Source organism: Osmerus mordax, chromosome 7 (genome assembly GCF_038355195.1).
Source record: "Osmerus mordax isolate fOsmMor3 chromosome 7, fOsmMor3.pri, whole genome shotgun sequence".
NCBI lineage: Eukaryota > Metazoa > Chordata > Actinopteri > Osmeriformes > Osmeridae > Osmerus > Osmerus mordax.
This window is the reverse complement of record NC_090056.1, coordinates 14082894-14106944: the sequence shown is the minus strand read 5'-3', so window position 1 is coordinate 14106944 and position 24051 is coordinate 14082894. Positions and strand designations below refer to the sequence as shown.

Here is a 24051-nt window from a genome sequence, read left to right as displayed (position 1 = left end):
ATTAAACAGAACACAAAAAACATTTTATCATGTTGAAAGGTATGCCTATTTGTTGTCATTATAGGCAAGTAAATGTGAGAGTTTTTCTTCTTTTTATTATTTACTCCTGCCTGTCTAATGTTTAGAGAAACAAATATTTGTTTAATTTATTGAAACTGGGGCGTGCAGTTAAATCGACGAATGTTTGGGAGTTCGATTAGGCTATTGTAGTAGCCAATTGTGTCACTATAAATTACACTCATGCAGAACTATTCGCATTTTGCTGGTCGTCCATGGTTGAGTATCCCAAGCAAGGTTCGTGCTCAAGTGCTGCCAATAAATCCCCCAAAACACGAAGGTTGCAAGTTAGCCAAGATCCGGGATTTATTGAAGTGTCCTGATGCTGGAAACGAAAGTAAAATACACAGCAAAACGAAGAATCAATGGATTACATCAATATTTGTACAGCATGACGGTGAATAATGAAGCCGGACGAGGCCACGCTCTTCAGAGCCTCTTCAGTGCCGGATGGGACACTCAAGTCTTATCTGACTAATGACAAATAGCCTAGAGCGGAACCCTTTTACGTTGTCTTGTACGATTCCTTTGTTGGTAATTCAGTACAGACTAGAGAGGACATTCAACCAGATTACACATTACTTCTGTCAAATTGTTAACAGTAGATTTATGATATCTAGGCCTATCCGTGATGGCGTTCAACAATTGCATGGGTAAGATATACTTTATTCTAATGATTGTTTAGGACACATTTGATGTGTGTATAGCCTAATATTTAACATGTCGGGAAAAATGAATTAGGACTAGGCTACTAACAGATCATCTAATATAGGCCTATAATGTTGATAAAAAACAACGCATAAAAGTAGGCCTATACGTTCTTCGGAAAGGCTAGAATTCATCAGGACAGTCAGCATTAAATTGACATTGATTTATTTTCACATCATTACTGTAACTCAGTACATAATCACTGTAAATCAGTAGGCTACACATTCCGTTAAAGGTGTTAGGATTTAGGATATTTGATGTGTCAACGCATTGGCGTCAAAGTTTTCACTGTATATCTCTTTTTTCTTTGCACAGTGTCAACTCCCCTGGGTCAAGGTCGAGTGAATCAACTTGGCGGAGTGTTCATCAATGGACGGCCACTACCAAATCATATCCGTCACAAAATAGTGGAGATGGCCCACCACGGTATTCGACCATGTGTGATCTCTCGACAACTCCGAGTCTCTCACGGCTGCGTTTCCAAAATTCTTTGTCGGTATCAAGAAACGGGTTCAATCCGACCCGGAGCGATTGGTGGAAGCAAACCTAGAGTAAGTAGGTTAAAGGCTTTGCAAAATAATAAACGAGAGGGCATAGTCATAATAATAATAATAAAAATAGACTAACAATAATAATAATAGCAACAATAATAATAACAACAACAATAATAATAATAACAACTGATATTCTATAGGCCTAATTATTATTGTTATTACGGTTAATGTCGTTATAGCCTGCATGGTATTATAGGCTATTATTCATTAGCTATAATAGTTGCATTATAGGCCGTGCATTATGGGCCACACAAAATCTAACTGCAGCTGTAGGCCTATTTTTGGCTTAGGGCCTATACATTTATACTTTTTTTCTACACTTTTTTTCATTTATTTTACCTCTTCTTCTTTCTCTTTCTTCTTTCGTCTTGCTATTGTACTGCACGAATTAAATCCAACAGCAGGTAGCAACGCCTGATGTGGAGAAACGCATTGAGGAATACAAGCGAGAAAACCCAGGCATGTTTAGCTGGGAGATCCGAGACAAGCTGTTGAAAGACGGGGTGTGTGACAGAAGTACAGTTCCTTCAGGTGAGGCCTCATCTGGTAAGCAACCCTTTTACTGTCTTTATAGAATTTTGTTAGTCGTAAATTGCCTATCATTTGTATGCCTATTAGTGTTACAGTAGGCGATATGTTGTTTAGTTGTTAGGTGCAGTTTTGCATTTGTTTGCTTAATTCATTTTCAATTTATTTTCTTTCTCGTAGTGAGTTCAATAAGTCGTGTTCTCAGAGCTCGATTTGGGAAGAAAGACGACGAAGACGATTGCGATAAAAAGGATGAAGATGGAGAAAAGAAAACCAAACACAGCATCGATGGCATTCTTGGTGATAAAGGTAGCCTATTTCATATGGATAACGCGTTGTTGCTGTTGAAAAAGCATACCCAATATGTCGGCTCCATGTCTGCCTATTCGATTCGATCGACCTATACCTCTCTCCTAAAGATTATCTTCTTATAATGTAATTCATTTAAATGGGACCAAATGTTATTACTATATACGGTCGTGATTTTGCAGTAAAGCTCTTTGCCAATATAGACGATTACTACTAACTAGACCTGCTTAATTATTTATCATGAGCATTAACTAGGGGGAGGCTATTTAAAAGAGCATTCATTTGGACAACAGAGTCCTCTGCAACTGGTTAAACGGTCCCTTGAAATGTCAACTGACAAGGGACACCGATGTGACAATCAATTACGATCAGCATGTTACTCCGCTTCCCGTCCTGCATGTGCTAAGCGAGGTATAAATGTATAGACCTATGAGAAATAGGTATGGCCTAAGAAGCTTTATGAATCAAGATCAATTTAATGGATAAAGAACTTTTACATATTTTCATATTTATAACCCCATTAAGACGTTAATTGTATTATTTATTGCACTTATTGAGAATATATATATTTTTAATCAAAATAAATGAAATGAAATCCAAATGATCAAAGGTTTTGTGGACTGGATGTTGTGTAAACCTTTGCACAAAAGCATTTGTGAGAAAAAACAAACTCTTGACGATGAACTTCAGTCCTCAAGACGTCCATTCTATTGACGAAGGGGTTCTGAAATACAAAGGCAAGCCCCTCCAAAACATGGCAGTGAAAAAAAGAATGGTGATTTGGCCGTTTTTTCGCCCTCGAAAACCTGCAAAGAAAAGGACAAAGCCCAAAAAGGGAACTGAGGAAAAATGAATTATTCAATCCATCCTGCTGGTTGACAGTTTTGTAATATTAAAGAATAGTCTGTTGGAATCGATTATGCAATAGAATGTGTGCTGAAAGTGCCAGCAGTGTCTTGCCAACAATTCTCATTTTAGAATCGAGCTATATTCACCCTTTAACTGCATTTTATTCTATGTGGGTGGTTACTTTCTACATGTTTCCTAACCACGTGTTCATTCTTTTATGTTAGCAAGCTATTGTGTCATGAACTTAGCCTAATTGTTTATGTTTCCTGAGCAGGAACAAATTCTTATTTGGCATCTCATAGACATACATCCTATAAAGGGCAATGGGTTGAACTGCAAGCATATGCTACTCTGCATGATACTTATATTACAACAACCGTTTTGGCCATGGCCAACTTGACCCACTTCAAGGGCTTGTGGAATGTGGCACTTTGATTGTCAGTACTCTACACTTGATTTGAGTTCTTGGCTGTGCTAGACTATCTAGCAGTATAATCTGACCGTATGCACCGACAAAGTGAGTTAAATGACAGTGAAAATACAGACCGGAAGTACAGTAATATAGGCCCCATAGCAGAAAAAAAAGCCACGTTTCAGTTTCACCCTCAGTCATATTTCTATGTTTGGGCTTTTACAGTGACATGTTGAAACCAGAATATCAACTGTCCCCCTTTTTAATTCTTTAAAAGATCCATCTCTTTGCATGTTTCATTCTATCATCCGGCTGGCATTTAATAATGTTAAGACTTATTACAGCTCGTAATGAAACCGGTGTCTGTTGAATGGGCGTCTGTGTTGGAGAGGGGTGTTATAGCTTGCAGGCATGGTAAGAAATGTATTTATCCCCTATCAGCCCTCACTCTTGGAGTTTGAAGCACAAACGTTATGTTGAAGGGGTTTAAAGCAGATTAAATTGAGCCTTTTATTTCTTTTCACTTTCATCTCTAAACGGCTCACTTCGCGGCTAGCCTCAGGCACAAATTCATGAGATTTTAGGTTTCTTTATAGTTTTGGAGATTGTGTGTATATATATTCTATATTTGTTTTGGATTGCATTATTGCGACTATATTCCTCTGACATCCTAGAATCTGGAAAACATTTAAGTAAATAATGGTTCATTGACTGCAAGCAAACCAGAATGTGCGGGGGTAGTTTTAGTAGGCTAGTAGGCTGATAGGCCTACTGCATTTCAAAAGAATCACTGTTATTCATTCCAATTTTATTTTTATGCAAAATCTTTGGGTTTCCGAGGTTTTTGATGTAGGCCAATATTGGCTCTGATTTGGTAAAATTGCAGAATGTTTCTGACTACATGCTAGGATTCTGAGACAGTTATGACAGCAGGGAGTGCTAGTCTATTTATGCTATTCTGGCAGTAAAAAATCTGGAAGAAATTAAAACATACATAAAATCATAATCTACACGCGTTATAAACTGAGACACACCGGCTATACTAGGACAGCCTATAAAATCTATGTAAAATCATCATCTTCCAAACGTGAGTCGATTAGTAGGCCTACCTATATTTTCTATAGACCACGGTTTGCACTACATCATACGGGGGCATGGCTACATTGTAATAAAGAACAATTGCGCTTTGATAAATCAACATAAAACCCATCTTGAATAATCTGTGTAGAAGGGGGCAGTCGACACTTAAACAAACAGGCGGATTACCTGTAGGTTTTCAGACTAATCAAACGAGTCAACCGTATTTGTAACTGTTGTGAGTGGGATCAAATGAAATGATGAAGACTATGGAGATAGGAATATGTCAGTCAACCTCTGGACTTAGACACGGCCGCGCTCTGTTGCTTTAAATTTCAAACGACATTTCACATGACAAGCGCTTCACACAATCCATCCAAAGTAGTCTACGTTTGGGGATCACAAACGATTGCAGTAATTCTGGGCTATCATGACTGACTAAATAGTTTGAAACAAACCTGGAAAAGTTTAGAAACGCCATACAAACAACGACATTCATAATCAGTGCATATTGTGGCATCATTTTCCATTTCCGCAGAGAAAGCAAAAATATATTTAGGAGTCTAAAATAAGCTTCGTTGAAAGAAAAGGATCGACTGGATGAGTCGAGAGACCACTTCAAACAAATCCATCTGGAATGGTGTGAGAGAGATTTAGTCAAAGTATGAGGAAGTTATTTAGCTATTAATAACATTTTTCCTTAGGCATCGAGAGTGACTCCATCTGCACTTTCTCCCAGCTATTTGGCTTGGTTGAAATTGAGGGAGACCCAAATGTTGGGTAGAGATAACGCAATCATCACAGCCTTGGCCCTGCACTGTGCTTCAATGTATTAAACTCGGATTAACCTCCCCTTTCCCCCTTCTTTGCCTCTATCTGAATTTTTCTGGAATTTACAAGACAATATTTTTAAGGAACATCTACAAAACCAAAACAAGAGGCAATAAATATTTTACTCCCGATGGTTTGCACAAGCAGAAAAAATATTGCATAATAGGCAACTTGTAACCTGAGTAGCCTATTATGAGTAAGCTAATAGGCTATGGCCGCTTTATAAATGAAAAGAATAGCAATAGCCTACACATTAATAGTAAAACGTAGCCTAAATATTGATAGGTTATTATCATATGCCTATTTGCTATTTGGAATACTTGAATAGCCCTTAAAATGCCAAATTATATAGGTTGAAATATAGACCTATGTTGGTGTGGATTTCGCACAAGCTGACCGGAAAATATCATTATAAATCATTAATTCCACTTTCAGGTTTAGAAATAGCCTACTGATTTTAAGATTCAAAATTATTTGAATGTGTATCGGATATGCTAAACCCTAAAAGACGTATTAGCCTACATGAAATCCAGATAAACCAAGTGACGTAATTCGTGGAACAAATCAAATTAGCCAAACCAGCAATAAATGACCATAATTCATCATTCAAAAGGGTTTAATAGGTTACAGCTCTTCCATGTAATAAATAGTAGGCTAGCCTGCATTTTCATCTTGCGAGCGATGAGCAGAGTAGACCAACGGTGAGAGTAGCCCGAAATAAACATGGCAAAGTCACGCATTGCTCAACGAGGTTTAAGGCAAATTAATAGGTAGGCATATTAACCAATTTATTCACATTTCTGTTGATCTTGCGTCTTTGGACACCCATTTGTAAATATTCCAGACACTCCTATTCAACAATTGTTGTTGTTGTTTTTTTCTTCTATTTTTAAGGTAGGCTATATTGACAGACAGCCTACCTAAAGCAGGGGTCTTCGCTTTGAACACCACTATTTCAGAGGAGAACGCCCACCATGCACGACATCATTCAGAAATATTTTTCCTTTAAGAATTTGAGTCTTGGATGTCATCGGCGGATTTGGGAAATATAGTCATTGATGATAAATTGCGTAGGCTACTGTCAATTTATTAAGACATTGAGAAATAACTAAGCCTCTTTATCACGTCGAATATTAATACGCAATTAGATCCAAAAGCTGTGGTGACCCGCTAACCTGAGGCGGACCCTGTGGTTGTCATGAAAGGGATTTTGTGTTGTGTGTTACAGAATTTTAAAGAGAAGAGGGGAGAAAAAGTAGGTGAGGAAAAGTAGAAGCGGCTAGAGGAAATTGAGAGGCTTATAGTCTTTGATCCTTGGGTGCTTTTGCTTATCAGAAACATTCGTGGTGACATCGCCACAATGGGAGTTCATCATATTACAGACTGCCAGTGCTGCTTTCAAGCTTGCCTGTCTATTAATTAAAGCATTTTTGCCATGTGGGACATGGCCTATCTGGGCACACATGCTATAACCTCATACTTTTTGGATCTCTGGTGGGTTTTAAATGAACAATCTCCTTTTTTTGGATTGTTTGGAAAATTAAAAGGTCTACTGTTAGGCATTAACTATTTCCTCAACATAAAGTCATGTATACCCTAATCCTTTCTAACAGCATAACTTTAAAAAGAATGTACTCCAACCCCGACCCCAAACACAAATGTAATCATGGTGTAGGCTATAGTACTTTTTTTAAATCTTTTTATCTTTGACTCTAAGAAAACATTTCTTAATTAACTTGAAATGCATTTCAGTTGTAAGTTACTTTTAAAGGTCATACGTTGATGGGGGAATTTTAGATGGGAAGACATCAAAAATAGCAAGGAAAACTTTTGCCTACTCTAACAAAGTGTGTCCTTCCGATGTTCTATGTTGTGTAGCCTACTTTTAGAAAAGTGTAGCCTTATTCATGGTTTTAAGATCTTACTCTTTGCCTGAATTTCAGAATATATCTGGATGTCCAAGGGACCCTCGATAAACACAACCACTCAACTTTTGAAGTGTAAATTAACAAGAGGGACTAGTTGCATTAAATTGTCATGTAGGCGCTCCCACCCCTTGTTGATTTAACTTTTTTCGTGTCTTTTCGAGCAGCATCAATGGTGTCATTGAGAAAACAAATATATCTAAAGAAGAGCTACTAAACTGGGAAGGGATTGTGAATGGGAGAATAGCAGCCCACTTCTTTGCCATGGAGTGTTCAGTAGCCATTCCTTAATCCCGCTTTCATTTGGCCGACAAAATGCCAAGAATCTTGTCTGGTGGCCCAATGGGAGGCTGATCAGCTAACAATAGAGAAGCATTTCACAAAGACCAAATGGTAAAAAAGAGGTTCAGGGCAGTCAGAAGCCTTGGGTAACTATTAAGCTCCGTTTGCAAACGATAGCCAAGAGGACAATAGAAAACATATAAATTGTAAGGAATACAAATATGGCTACACAAATTCATTGAAAATGTCACTCCATCACTGATCTTTATTGAGTGCTTGGTGAGATGTAACAATAATTTTGGAAGTCTCCCGTGATGATGATGTGTCAATATTTCAAAAGTGTAGTGTGTTACTGTCCTTTTCAACTTAATTGTGTATTTTTATCATTTGAGTAATAAGGGCCATGGTAAAATATGTTGCGAGATTCAAATTAGTTACCATACGTTAGTTTACATCATCTTCACATAAAGGAAAAGGGCCTATAAGTGTGGATAACTCAATATTTAAAATACAGGAGTAGTTTCCGATTTTATTTGCCTGTCTGACAGGTTAACTTGATATTTTGCGCATGACTTGGTTTATTAGACACCACTGTGTATAGGGATTTGGCATGGGCTCCCGAGGTCTGGATGGCTTCAGTTAAGTCCAATTCATTTCACTGTCCCATGTAATTCATCTGGGAAACCCGGAGAGAAGGCTCAAGGTAGAAAAGGCATTGAAAACTCTTTCATCCTACACCTAGCCTATAATGACAGGACCATGACGAGCTCACAGTGCACAGGTTGGAACCATATAATCTTCATACCACAAGAACATTCAAGCTCACCATGTGCTTTAACTACATATCCACCATTATAAAAGACCCAAAATATAAAATGTTGTATTGAAGACACATTTAGCTGAGTTGAATTGAAGAAATTCCACACAAATATTACCTGAGTGGATCATCTATTTCCTAGCTTTTTTGTGATTTCGCAGTTGTTCTGGTCATGTCAAAGTTGAAAGATTTAGCAAATGTAGTAACAAGTGGGGAAGAAGGCAGTATAGTGACTGAGACAGTGGCACTTGTAAGACTTGTACCATGACATGGTTTTAGTTTAACCTAACTTCACCGGCTGGAGTCGCTGTAGAGTGAATTCAACTCAGTATATAAGCAAGTTCATGTAAATGTACTGTGTGTACCGCACACTTACACTGTACCGCTGTGAGTGATTGAAAGATGATGATTAGCAGAAGCAAAAGTGAGATATGATAGTTACCTGTTTGCAAGTCAGAGGACCCAAGACTGAACACTATGAAGTGACACGTGAGGGTAGAAGCATTACTGAACAATGACATGGTGACACTTGTTCGACAAGCATCACCCCAATAATAATCTTAGATAGGCTTAACTAAACTTATTTTACATTTATCAGCATGCCGGTTCATTACTTTGCCTGTAAGAGCCACAAAGTATTTGAAACAAATATAGATTCTTAGTGGAGAAAACAAGATCTGTGTCATAATGTCATTTTTTTGTCATATTTATTTGTCCATTTTATGGAATTCTGCATCAACTCTTTTGAGCAAATCGTGTTCTGTGAAAAGTATTCACAATGCCCCAATCCATTCTAATAGGGTATGAAATGACCTTAAATATACAGAGATTTAAACACCCATTAAGCCCTTATATTTTGGTTGCAAATAAATGTTCATGCTGCTGAAAGGTATGAAAGTGGATTAATGGCTATTTCTAAGTCATTGCTTTAATATAATTTGCGCCACTTATTTTGCATGCTATAGTGAAATATGGAGGGGGTGTATTACAGTCATCCAAACCTCAAAGTCATGATCTTCACTTCAAAATGATGTCTTATGTGACTCAGCTGGATAAGCATTGTGTTTGGAAAAAAATAATTATTCTCAATCACATTGTTTTAAAGAGGAAAATTACTGTACGCTGTTTATGGCTCAGTTGTATATATATAATATGTGTAAACAGGATTGTGTGTATGTAAAACGTTTAATGAAGGACTTTACTGGTGTTCAAGCCAGTGTCTGTGATGCACTAAATTATTTTGTCTTTGGAAGTTTCTTCCCTGTGCAGTCTTTTGGGGGTTTGGCCCGAATAAGCCTGTCTGGCTGCACACTCACTTTGAAAATGAAAGAAAAAATTCATTTAAAGGGGGGAAGAGAACCATTTCTTGTTTTGTGTCTTTGGCCCCTCATCCCCACTCCAATGGCTATTCACATTGATGAACTCCTCCAAATGTTTATTAAGGCAAAGGAAACAATAGGAACCAAAGGCTTTAGGCAACCGGGCTGACAGTTTATAAACTAGCTGCCATTGTGTCTTAAAAGCAGATGCATGAATACCTTTGAAAAGACTCCCTCAAACTGACACGATTGAGCTAGACAACGGTAATGTTAAAAAAAGCAAGGTTTCTCCTCTTAGCTGCCGTGCCGGTTGGTATTTTTACTTCTTTGCATTAATGTACATCTGCAGTAGGAGGGGTCCAATCTGGGGCTGCTCTGGTCTAGTCAATGCGACAGTTTGCTGGTCTTTTGGTCTGTTTGAAGTAAAGCCCTGTGTTCTGCACGCCCACTCTGGGCAGCAGGTGTCACGACACTGAGAGGGAATATGCTAATCGCAATAGAGGGGAGAGAGACAAACGTTTACTTATGCTCTCACACCCTTTTCACGGTTGAACTAGAGCGTTGCGCTTCACATTTTGGTTGAATGTGTGATAAGTGGCTTTTTGGAATGGTGGTATTCTCTTTGCTTGAGAAACTTTGTTCTTAGGCCAAGTTATAGTCCACGATTGCCAGAGGAGTCAGTGTGTTAGTTGTTGTTGAATCAGATGTTGAGCATAATTGTAAAGAGGCAACTCTTGAGTCAAGCACCAACCACCACAAAGCAATGACACCAGTATGAACAATCTGGAAGTGTTAACCCTAACTAAGGACACACAGCTCATGTGTCCTCTGTTGCATTTTAGTCCTAGTTTTCTATAACCTTAATTTTGTTTAGTGTCTGTGTATGGATGGTTCCTGGGTGAAAATTAGGGTGAAGCTGTGAAAGGGACACAGAGCAAATGGGACCAGATTAGAAGGGAATTTACACTCAGCAACTTTCAGAGACAATGAAGTTATAAGAAAAATATGTCCAATATGATTAGCTGACAAAATCTACATTAAAATTCAAATGTGTATTGATATGAGTACTGGTTCTTCAAATACTACGACTAAGACACTACAGAGACTCAACAAAACACAACCTTTCTGTTTCTACGAAAGTCTCTATCACTTGTTTACAGTATGTTGCTAGCAATTTCTGGTCCACTTGACAGAAGTCCGAATCTGAAGCTGTGAGTGTATTTGCGTTAGAGTGATGTTGACATCCATCCCCCTCTATGAGATTTAAGTGAACTGCAAGTAAATATAAAAATGTTGAGGCCTGGTATGGTATGGGTGTAAGGAGATGAAACAAAAGGAAGGAAAATTATTGTTATTCTTGCTTGATTATACATTTTAGACAGAACTCAGTTAAAATATATTCTACTGATGCTTTGTTATATGGACACAAAATCTTAGGAATTAAGTGATAATCTGAGAAGACCGTAAATAGCCTTTCAAACAAAAGTCTTTTATTTGACCATAAACCTGTCTCTCAAAGTTCGCCTATTGTTTATTGTATAGATCACTCACTTTACGAGACATTCAAGAATAAAACAAGTAAGACAACACTTGTATTCCATAACATTATAAACATTATAAGATCAAAACAGACATAATAAACTTGCTACTTTGTCTTGGAAAAGGGTTAGTGGATGATGGTTTGAGTGGAGAATCCTAATCACATAACAAAATGACTGATGTTGAGATATGTACCGGTAGCTTGTAAGTTAAATGCAGTTCTGTCCGCAGGGTGAAACAAGTAGAATTCTGTCATATTTGCACAGAAAGAAAAGATTTCTTTATAATACCTTGAAATAATTTGTGTTATCTTTTTCAGTTCCTGAAATATAGGTAACAGTGCGTCTACCTCTAATAAGGTTCTTGTAGTTTAAACATTCTCATATTTTTAAACATTATTATTGAAAGTCACCTTTATCACAACTAACCTCAAACATTGCTTTATTCCTGACTGTCAACACTGTCTTCTTTTTCCCAGTAAGTGTACTTAAAATGAACAACCATAATCTCAAGCTAATTTTATTACAAAAGGGGCATGACATACATAATTAAGAACACAAACGTTTGCCCAATTTCACAACGCTGATTAGTAGTGAACAACATGGTCCAATGGTTTAAAAATCACCATCCACCCACGCCACTTACGGCCATAAAATCTCCCATTTTCTGCTCTTTAGCTGCTTTGCCCTGGAATCTTTCTCCTCTGCTTTATTTATATGTGTGTTTTGCACTTTGCACAAAGACAATAAACATGTTCCCAGAGTGTTGCAAATCAGAAATTTGCACAGATTTTTTCCACTGGGTTGAATGTTGAATGTGGTGGCCAGTGTGTGAACAGCAGTAGGGCTGGCCAGCGGCTGGAGGATGGGGTGGGGGGGCATCAGCTTCAAACAGGGAGCTTGTCTTACAGTTTTAACTAATGGGCTTATTTATGCATCCAGTGGCACTCTCTCCCCAGGCTACACACACACTCAGGCCTTTTCTCCCTCCTCTTCCAAAACACCATCTCCATTTATCCCGTCTGAATTCCACAGTTAGTTTCAGGATCTAAATCAAGATAATTTCAATATTTAGGCTTTTGAAATTGACAGATTTAATAATGTGTTATTGACGTACTTGCTTTTAAAAATACAATTGGTACAGTTAGGCATTCTTATGATCATCTCTGTTTTTAGTCATCATTTGACCATTGGTTCACCCAGTGGTTGTCAGATCTGCCTGAAAAGGACAGACACAAGAAGAGTTGCTTTTCTATCTTCTGGGTTTAAGACTCTGCACTCCCAGTGGAATGACAAGCCACCAGATCAAGTGCTCAGTTATCTCCTCCTCCTGAAATAAATGTATCTGGGGTGCATTTCAAAGCACCTTTTAACCATAATCTTTAAAGAGACTCAACAAGCCCAATTCACTTATTTTGTTTGCAGGGGTAAGAAACCCTCTACTATGATTATTAATCTGCTTTTTTATAAATAAGATTATTCTTTGCTTTTTAAAACTTTTCGCATTTGCTTTCTTAAGCCCCGAGCTGTCCACTAAGGGCTTTCATTTGTATATATGATATGCCTCTTTATTAATATATTTTCCACCAGTCTTAATCTACATCAGTGTTTGTATTGACACTCAGCAGTTTTTGTTATAAGGCTGTTTTTATCAGAAAAAAGACACATGCATGCCACTGCTGGGGGAAAAGCAGATAAAGGCTGTGTATTTAATAAAGTGTTATTTTTCAAGTCATAATGCCATGATAAGGCATACATCTTTGTGAGGGCTGGATTGAGTTCATTTTCAGTTCTATATGCCATTTTCTGAGAGGACACAGTTCGGTTGTGAAGTGTCCTGCAATGCTGTGAATAAATGTAATGGAAACACTTGACATTAAAGTTACATTAACGACCATGCAGCTACATAGCACTACCCATTGACATTGAAGGTACATTAAATCATACATTAAAGTGGTATCAGGGGTATAGGTTATTACAAAATAAGTATGGGGAAGGGTGTAAGGGGTGAGTAGATACTATAAGGGGGTAGCTTGCTCTGGGACCCCCCTGTTTTTTGTTGCTTCTAAAACTTTCAAAGCACAATACACACAATGTTTGCTGTAGTGCTTTAAAGTTAACATCATGTAGTTATTCAGAAAGAAACATACTGTAACTATACAGTATAGCTCTTGTCCCTGCTTCAGTTTCTTACATTTTGCACCCAGTTGAATTTAATGCTCTTTGTTGGTGTATCAGGTTTTGGTGCCAATTTGGCAGATTTTGCATAGCTTCCTTTTGTGCTTCTTCATAATTTTATTACTTTGGCTCTGACCTCAATTAGCGAGGTCTTGATACCAGGAAATGAAAGCTTTGACATCAGTGCAATGGAGAGAGCTCAGCTGTAAATGGACACCTGCTATTCAACGCAGACAAAATGAATCAAAATATAATTAGCACTCACTAGTTTCTGTTGATAAAGTTTCCTCAGTTCTTCTCATGGTGGCAACTGGTGTTCAAAACTTTTTGTTTCTTTTGAAAGTAGGAATTGCTATTCAATTTTAAACTGCTATAATGTAATAATAATATAACTTTGGAGTATAACACTCATGTGCTGTTAACATTTTAGCAGAATTGTTTAAAAGATTTAAAAATGAATATTGGTGAATTCCTTTACTCATCAAAAACACACAAGCACGTTCCTCCAACTGCCAACCCTTTTATTTTTGCTCTGTCTGACCTTTTAATGGTTTAATATGCAGGCAGCACTTTGCTGCGGTGCCTGGGTACAGAGAGTCAATATGTCAGCGTTTATTGATGCCCTGCGGAGCTCCACAGGGTTGTCAGCCCTCTTTTCAGGGCCCAGCGGCCCCCTGAGGTGCTGCCTCTATTGGGCCTGAAAGGGCTGGGAGGCCCCAGACTCTCTCTGTTGTTTAAGGTGAGTGCACACTCACACAAATTCAGTGGACAGAAATAAAAAGGGGTCCAAGGAGCCTTCAGACACATGACAAGATGCCCAAAAGACCATCACCTCTCCTTCTTTTCATTCTCTTCCTTCCAAACTTAGATGAAAGTGAAAGAAAAATAAGAAAAAGCATAATTGTTGTAGACGCTTGTGTTTGTAGGACCATCCAGCAACTTCATCCTCCCACCCCAAATATTTTAGCTATTCTAGTGTGTCGCTTTTTTCTCATAGTTTCTATGAAATGAAAAGAAGGAAAGAAAATGTGTGCGCAGATTGGAAAGTATGATGGCCATACATTATTTATAGGTTGTGGAAAATGAATATGTGCTAATTGAGAAACCATCACTTAGATTTGAAAGAATTGAAAATATTGTCCTGAAGAAACATTGTGCTTCTTTAGAACAACAACTTGATATCAAGCAGATCCTCCTTCTGTCCATTTCCTCCCCCATTCTCTGTACTGCTCTGCAGACTAGTAACTGAACTTCAGATCTCCAGTAGTCATGAGGAGAGGCAGGTTTGGGTAAATCTATCCCCAGGTCCAAATAGATTCTAGAGAAACAGATGAATGTTAGAGATAGCAGATTAGAATGGTCTGTTTGTACAATAACACCACGCCTTCTCTGTAAACTCCCAAACAAAGAGAATGGTTGCACAATGGCAACAACAAATTGTACGTGTACTATGTACTACGTGTTCTTTTTAATGCAGGAACACCATAGTGATTATTGAGGAGAAAGCGTTTTTGTAAAGCATGTTAGAATTATTCAGTTAGCTAAGGCTTGGTCATTGCTTGTGTAAAAACTGAAACCCGAGCTTGATTGTAATTATACTGGAACTAATATGCTTTTCAAAATGACCTATAATGAGTTCATGCTGCTCTCCAGAGTTCTGTCAGCCTTTGTCCCTCCATCTTGGTAAAAAATCTGCAACCAACATGTTGGTGCCAACAGTCAAAAAAAACAAAAACATTGTTATGATTCATGCAACGTTCTATCAGTTACTATCTTGTGGTATTTCACTGTATGTATTGTCTTGAAGAAATTTAAGTTGGAAATGTTTTGCTAAATAAATATTTACCTACAGGGTACAGTGTACAAGCTGCACCCCCCCCCCCCCCTCCCAAAGCTTTCAATTTCTGGAAAGTGGTAGGAGCTATCTTTAAGTTTCCCAACCTCTTGTTTCATGTACTGAAGTGACTTAAATATCTCGACGTGGCTATACAAACTATTCATGATTTTGTGTTTGAATAAATAAATAAAAATGGTCCCCCTGGGCCCAATAGGAAATATATAGAACAAAGTGGCATACGTTAGCATGTTCAATTCAATTCACTTCATCAATCCCGGAGGGAATTCAAGATTCAAATGCATGTCTACGACTGTAGTATGTCATTGTGGAGAAACATTGCCTGTCCTCACTGTACCCACCAGAAGCAATTGATTCCTGCTATCACAACAAGATGATCCCATTGGGAAACACCAGTTCTTAATGTAATTAATAGTCTTATTTAATTAAAGTAAAACAAGACAATTTAGCTAATGTTCATTTTGATTATGTTTTAGATTGATTCCTAATTAAGAAGGTTGGGAATGTACTTTAATCATTTAGTTGCAAACATATGGCATTTGAGAATGCCACGGACCCTGGAGGAGTGTTCACACTCAGAGATACTTAATTAGCCTCTAATTTGGTGATAAACGTTGAGACTTTAATATTTTATCATTTTCCCCAGAACTTTCAAATGGAATTACAACTATCACTATTTAATAATCAAAGGCTCCTTATTACTTAAAGATTTGATGACTGGCTTTACATTTGACCCGAGCATTTCAATTAGATTTGTTGTGTATGTGCAATGATCATGATACATCATATCCTGGTGCCATGTATTGCACACAAAATTCAAGATAGCTCTACACAGCCTGTGGCACTGTAACCGATGGGTCTTTAGTGAAATCAAAGCACAGGGGCAGCATATGTTTTTTATTTATGCTGTGGCACATTCGCCCGTGTCCCCTATACCGAGGGAGCTCGCCATAGTCCCATTTGCGTGATAAGACATAGCATGCCAATCATGGGATCTGGCCGAGACAAAGATGAGGTCCAGGTTGAGCCTCTCTATCGGCTCCGACGTCTGTTTCATTACCATAATCTCCGGCTCCATTATCGGCAAGAGAGAGGCGCTGACCTTCCAGTTCCAGCGGGCTGTCAAACTTTATTTTATCTTCTCCTGCCTTCTCATTGTCCTGCCACCGAAGGCTCCATGGAGGCACTGTTGACATGTGATATCGGACTTGAGCAGCATTGAGGTTGTTGTCTGCGGGACAACGCAAGCGAAGCAATAGCCAAACACATACTCATCAGTTATGCAGACAGAGAATCCTGAGTTGCTTTGCCAGCATCTTTAATTCAGATTTAGAGGTTTTCAAGTTTACAAAAGCATATAAGAAAATTCCAAAAAGGAAAAAGGTTTCATAAATAAATGAAGTTAAAAACAAACCAAGGTGGTAAGGGGATTCCAAAACAGATTTGACTTTGACAAAAGGCCAAAAGCTCCCCGAGCTCCATGTTGACTAACAGAGAGAGAGAGAGAGAGAGAGAGAGAGTACGAAAGAGAGAGAAGGCAAAGCAAGCAAGAGGAAGAGAGACAGATACATAGAGTGTTGAGAAGCAACGATGGATACAGCTCCGCTCCACTCCACCCCCTGCCCTGCATACTCCACCTTCTTCCCCAAATCCAACAGCATGTAGAAGAAAACAAATAAATTCCATGCTGTCCCTGGAATGAAAGGCTGCAGCCACCCTTAGGACTCTGGGGTGCCTTTGGAAAGTGATCTACAGCCATCCGTACAGGCCTCAAGTGTTGTCATGGCGTGTTAATAGAAAATCGCTTTGCTGCCACCCCTCTCCCCACCCCATCAAAAAACAAAGTGCAATGCAACGTACAGATTTGTCTTTAAATCACATAAGGGTATATTTACCTCAGTGTTGGCCAGTTTTGGAAAAAACGAATCTTTGGCGAAGTAGAAAATGGTGTAGGAATTGATTTAATTAATGCGGCCTCATGTCCTGCGGCCACATGTAATCCGTTGAGAATTCTCAAGCGTGAGCTTTAGGGGGGGGGGACAAAAAGACATCAACGGCGAGACTCCTCCAGTGGCCTGTAATGAGAGTCCTCACCTAATCCCATAATTCCTTGTTTAATTAAACTACGAAGCCAGCCCAGAGTCTAAGCCAGTTTGATGGGCTATTCTTTATGTTTTGTTTTTCCCATGTTGCTAACTTTACATGTCCTGCCTGCATGTGAATACTGTCTTTCAAACAAACAAATAAACCGAACAAAAAAATGGAACTAGAGAATCTTGGTGAAATAGCTACATCTAATCTCCTAAACACCTTTGTCATCTATGTTATTTATATTTGTGGTGTACTGAATACATTATTATCTGAAGCTGTCTCACATGTGACAGTAATTGCTGTGAGAAAACGTAGTTCAAAACCACGTTAAAGGATTACTTCCAACATAAGTGAGCCTTACGAGCTTCTTGTTGCATACCAACTTGAATTTTGTTTACCCAGGAGTTAGAGCTGGTTAGAGCTGTCATTAGAGATCTCAGCCACACCTCGTCACAGTCTGTGTGTCTCTACTGTCCCCAGAGGGCCCTGAGACAATCATGCCAGGAACAGACAGGATGCTGCACCACAGACACCAGCATGCACACTTTTACTTTATCTGTATAATCTGCTTTGAACACCATCATCCCAGTTTTATTGTGCCTCCAATGAAGACTTTGGCAGTGGGAGTATTTCCAGTGGCAGGAGGTTTTATGTCAAAACCATCTATTTCCTACTTGTCACCAAATAAATCTTTAGCAATCTTGTGTCCTATAGCTCTGTGCTAAGGGTAGATATTTCTTCGACTCTGGTCCAGCCTCATCATGTTGAGCAGGCACCTCAACCCATGGCAACACTACAAAGAGCCCGTTTAAAAGATGGCCATGTCTGGGTAAAGATTGGAAGGCTTGTTGTGGACCCAAGCAGTGTCAGAGCAATTGTCGTAAATCCTTAAAAAGAACATGGACGAAGAAGGGACAGTGACCTTCCATCCCCTCTCACAATCTACATTTCCCTCTCCCTCTATCACTTTCAGGCTTTCCTTCCTTCTTATACCTACTTACTGTATCTCTCTTCCCCTCTACCCCTTCATGCATACCTCCCTCCTCTCAGTACATCCATCTCCTTCCTCGAACCTCTCCTTCTCTATTCATCCCCCTCTCCCCTCCTACTGCAGCGCCAGCATCGCCCCCTCAACTCCCATAATCGCAATTGCACAGAGGGGGCAGTCTGAGAACTGCACCCCCCTCCTCCTCTCCATCCCCAAGGCTGCCCCTGCTCCTCAGTGTTTCCTCTTACCCCCTGCCAACCCCACACCCTCCCAACCCCATCCTCAGCTCCATGCATATCTATGAGGAGCAGGGGAGCCGGCACTGCAGCCATCCCTAATGTGGAATGGCTTAAACGCAGAGCGAAGCCATGGGCTGGATTAGGGGGCCTGTGTCTAGAGAGCTGAGCCTCTGCAGGCTGCCAAGGGGTATGATTTTGGAGAGGGATCAGCCTCCGCACTGCCCCCAAACCACTGGAAATAAATAAGAGACCATTAAACTCAGGCGGAATGAGAAAGAGTGGCCTTGTAGACCTCTCACGGTTGAGGGTGACAGATGCAGACAAATAGGCTGGACTGACCAACGGACAGATTGACGGACAGACAGACCAAAGTGACAGACCTGGTTGTAAATTGACATCACTGTATGTAGAACATACTACTTGCGTCCCAAACTCAAACAACAGTGGTTAGAAGAAGCAGAAGCATCTAATGATGTCAGCTTTGTGATATAAAGTCCAACTGCCTTGAAGTTGCTGATAAGCACTCTTTTCCATACAATAGAAAAGGGATGTAATTCCCGTCTTGTCACTCAACAAATGAGTACTATGTGGTAATGTCGCATCACCACTTGCTCTATTTACATCATAATTTACACATTTTTTGCAAAACAATTGAGGCTTATCTGTCTTCTTAAACTCGCCACCAAATGTGACAAACGAGAGGCGATGAGCCATAATTGCAACGAATGGCTGTGTGTCCCCGATAATCTGCTGTCGCTATTTTAAACACCAGTGTGGATATATTGTGTGTGGGGGATTGAATGAAATCAGAAGTACAATAATATATATATTGGGAATATTTACACATTGCCAGTTTTTTGTCTGAGTTGCCCCAGGCCGTGGTAGAAGAATAGTGGTACATGGATCGCCAAGGTGGTCTGGAGAGATTAGCACCCCCTTCCAACTCAGCTCCATGCCCCAGAGGCTTCTGGGATGTGTGTGTACTGATGCAGAATTGTATTTATTTACCAGAAAAAAGGCTCCCTAGTATAAATAACCACACAGTGAAATTATATACAGCACAGTGAAATGATATCCCCTTTAGAAGAACCCTAGGAGTCCATGTCAATTGAAGCTGCTGTCTTCACGTCTTCCTCTGCTTCCGTCTGAAAGAATATGTCCATGTATGTACGGTGTATTCAAACTGTGAGTCCATGTACTTTATGCTTGATGCAATCACAACTGATTTTCCAATCTGTATGGTCTTAATATAGAAGTAATAAATGTATAGTCTTCCTTGGTTTTGTGGAAAGCAAAACCATCTGGATTTTGATGCAGTCCTTGCAATTTAAAAGTTATAACTGTCCAACAATATCGATACACACGTATACCTGCATAATGCTGAGATCCTCTTGCTGTCTGTGTCTCTGGTACAGGTAGTCGTATGGATGAAGGGTCCGATGTGGAGTCCGAGCCAGATCTTCCCCTGAAGAGGAAGCAGCGGCGCAGTCGCACCACCTTCACGGCCGAGCAGCTGGAGGAGCTGGAGAAGGCCTTTGAGAGGACGCACTACCCCGACATCTACACCCGGGAGGAGCTGGCCCAGAGGACCAAGCTCACTGAAGCCAGAGTACAGGTAGGACAACATTATAAATATTGTAGTCACCAAACACCCAAATACTCACACACATACAGGAAGGCATGAATACACACGGGTGCAAGATGGCACGCACACACAGACTGCATACAACGCATGCAGCACTAATTACAAACCCATCATTCCAACATGACACTTCATTTTCTGAGGGTGAAAACGCATTTATACGAAGTTCATGAAAACAGACTCAGCTCTGTCCCTCTGCTCAAACATGAAAGAGCCTTGAGGGGATGATCAGATACACTATAGGATTAGTCCTCGCTGTAGGAGACGCAGATGGTTTTCACTGTGAGTACACGGCCAGAGGTCAGCTATTAAATGTCTGGATGTATCAAATGTGTCATCAGATCTGCTGTAATGTGGTAGGAGGTCAAGCACGGGTTCATGAATTTTCCTTGGATGAGTTTGTTCTGTCCGCACGCTCCATCTTCCCGCTCAGTGTTGATGTTAATTGTGCTTTGGAAGGTTCAGCTGGTGTTTCCCTTTCCTATGGTTGTCAACACTGACTGGCACGCCTGCTCCTTGTGGCAACATCTTTGAGGTTTCAGAAAGCTGTATTTCCTTTTTACATGTCTTCACTTTAGAGCTGCAGTTATCAAACACCAGTTATTTACCCGTAAGTCTGAGTTTTATTCACACATACGTAAACCGCTCTCGTAAGACCCCAGCTGTTCCAAACCAGCAAAAGAACAGTTCTTTCTTCTTCTCATTTAAGTACATTTTGACAGCCTCTCTGTTCTCTCAAAGTTCTTTCGTTCTCTAAGTAACTCAGAGGGAAAATACAGTAGAGTTATTGCAACAGCTGTTTGCTCCAGAGAAGGAGGAGGGTGGAGGAATAAAACGAGCTGGGGTTGCATTCCTTATGGATTTCTCACTCCAAAACTCTTGGCTGGGATCATTTCTTCCCACCACTTTCAAGCCTGCCGCTCCTTGTAAAATTCACTGCATATTAGAGAGGATCTCTCACCCTCTCTTGGGAGCGCTTGGTCCAACAGAAACATGAATCAATCAAAGGCTTGTAAAAAAAAGAAGAAAAAAAGAAGAAGACCAGGGCAGAGCTGTTCCTTTCTCTCAGTTAGTCCAACCTTTCTGGACTCACCTCACTCTTGAGCAGATATTTGGCCACTCCTGACCTGAGCTTGGTTTCTGACCATCTTATTGTTGCTCTTAGGTTGTCCAACACATTTAGTCATTTAGTAGATGCTCTTATCCAGAGCGACTTACAGTAAGTACAGGGACATTCCCCCGAGGCAAGTAGGGTGAAGTGCCTTGCCCAAGGACACAACGTCATTTTGCACGGCCGGGAATCGAACTGGCAACCTTCAGATTACCAGCCCGATTCCCTAACCGCTCAGCCACCTGACTCCTAACACATAATACTGAGATTACTTCAAAATGTTAAATCTTTATTTTGGTTGGTAGTGGTAGAGGTTGTGTGTGTGGTGGCTCAATCCTGTGCCACAATTTCCAAATTCCTATTTTTGTTACATTCTGGGGAGGGCTAGGGGAAGAATGCTGAATTCACACTAGACTACATTGTCTTTTATTAATCACTATGCGGGGTATTCCACAGAGTAGGATCAGTCAGACCACAAGGCCATGTTTGTGGCCAGACTCAGTTGGTCTGGTCATCTCTCAGCCAAATTGTAGGCTAGATTAGGATTCTCTCAGCACAAACCCTTGAGGCCAATGTGGGACAATGTTTTTATAGTGATTCAAATGACGAATAGAAATATGACACAGACACCTTGAAACCACATATGGGACAAAAATAGATGCTTTTTCCATATTTGCAAATAAATTCCAGCTAAATTATGTCATGTGAAAGCCTGGGGTATAAATTGTGGCAGTAATTTTATTAGGGAATTTGGAATATAATCTAATTTGCAAAGTGGCTTTGAAAATGTTCACGAAGATCAGTGCAAATGCAATTTATCACAGAAAAAATACACGAAGAGAGTGCTCATGGATAGTATAGATTTTTTGACAATTAGAGAAAGCAGTGCATTGATCGACAAATTGATTATTGTAAAAAGTCATGAGTTCTCTCTCATTTCCCTGCCAAATATAGCTGTGTCTAAGTAAATACTGAGGATGATTAACAGCTCTTATTAACATTCTGGATTAGTTCCACGGGGGGAACTCCATAGAAATGAAAGGCCTGTTTTAAGAACTCCATTCCTTCCTCCAAAAAAGTCCCACCTGAGGTCAGGGCAGAATGAACTGAACAGACTCTGCTTTATTCACATATTCCCAGTAAAGCTTCCCAACCTCAGAGGGAGCCTCAGAGTCAGCTCTTCATGGGCTCCCAGTCATGACTGGTGTTACCTTCAAACCTGCTCCCCCTGGACTCCAACTGTGAGAGGCCACTGATGGAGGTGCACCACAGCGGTTGCTGCTGGGGTATCTGTTTTTATGCTAACCCTTGATGCCAGAGACAGGGCAGGACCAGTGTCAGGTACCAGGGGAGCCATTGGTGAGGGAAAAGGTTGTCTGACCCTCTTGACTTGTTGGCTTGTGTGGACCCGCAGACTAGCCCTGTTGACCCACGCTTGGGTTGCAGCTGCTGCCTGACACAGGATCCAGATGTCTGAGAGAGGGTGAGAAAGAGGGCTTGGGTGGTGTGAGGGGCTGGTGGTGATGCATGTGTGTGGGGGAAGGAGACAACAGAGGAGGCTCTTTAAGATTAAGATATGATTCCTCTGAGAGGAGGAGAAATCTAATGCGAGAAAGAAGAAAAATGGTCAATGTGAAGAGGTACAGGCTAAGAGATAAATATGAGTTGGAAAAGTGAACTCTAAGATAGAGTAGAGAAAAGAAAGGATATAGAGAAAGTGAGAGAGGGAAAAGAGAGCAGGAGAGCATGGATTATCAACCCATCTGTCTTCATCAGACTCCACCACTGCCTAATGACATCAACCAACCAGCTTGCCACAGTCGTCCCCACACAGTTTTACTGCCTCAGACTGACAAATGAGGAGTGTTCATCCATGACCATGCTAACCACAGGGATGAGTGCTTCCAGACGCCTCAGACTGAGCTGTGGCTGCTGACTACCTGTCTTACACACATGCGTGGTTACACACACACACACACACACACACACACACACACACACACACACACACACACACACACACACACACACACACGCAAGCACATGCACCCCTGCTAACACTATAACCACTTTGACCCCACAGACAGCAGTAAAAGCATGAGTACGCGTCACACAATATGTGAGAGGAATGTTGGCTGTTCATGAAATTGACAGCTTTGTGAGGTTGAAGAGCTATCCAACTGCACTAGGGCTAAAGCGAGGGATAAAACATATTTGTCCCTGTATAATGTGTAAGTCTAGTATTAGTAATATTATGTCAAAAGTATGGTACAGTCCAGTTAGTGGATTATAACATGGGCTAGCTTCACTAGCTATATTTATAAATGAATCGTTTTTGTCTTATAGCTTCTACATCTCAGAAAACAACTTAACCTTGATTACCTTTGCTTAAACCAGAGGTACACGCGCAAAGCCTTGTAGTGCAATTATGCCCATACAAAGTCGCTAGCAAGCAAAGTCAAGTTAAAGCACCTCCTCTGAGTCATTTGTTTTGTGGTGCCACAAAGGAACAAATGGGATTTGTGTTGATCGGCGAGTCGGAAGCAGCAGCCCTGTACCAGTGAGAGTGTTCAAACAGAGGGGTTTATTATTAGAATTTAAATGAATTTCTTTCAGTCTCTCTCTTACTCTTGATACTTATCGAGCTAATCCGCCCCTCCACTTTCCAATTCACACTCCAAACTACTTTAATTAGCATAGCACCAACCCGGGATAGCAGAAGGAGGAGTGGAGAGGGAGAG

At 40.1% G+C, this 24051-nt stretch overlaps 1 protein-coding gene across 5 annotated transcripts in view; it reads left to right on the top strand.

Annotated features, from left to right (window-relative positions):
• LOC136946506 (paired box protein Pax-7) overlaps window positions 1-24051 on the top strand; it is a 44115-nt gene that overhangs the window by 455 nt on the left and 19609 nt on the right. For 2 of the 5 annotated variants that reach the window (XM_067240866.1, XM_067240864.1), the window contains 5 exons: window positions 678-710; window positions 1081-1316; window positions 1721-1865; window positions 2028-2156; window positions 19973-20172. In XM_067240866.1, the coding sequence (XP_067096967.1) occupies window positions 678-710; window positions 1081-1316; window positions 1721-1865; window positions 2028-2156; window positions 19973-20172 (743 nt within the window). The remainder of the gene's footprint in view (window positions 1-677; window positions 711-1080; window positions 1317-1720; window positions 1866-2027; window positions 2157-19972; window positions 20173-24051) is intronic. The other 3 variants (XM_067240865.1, XM_067240868.1, XM_067240867.1) reach the window with 3 other exon arrangements.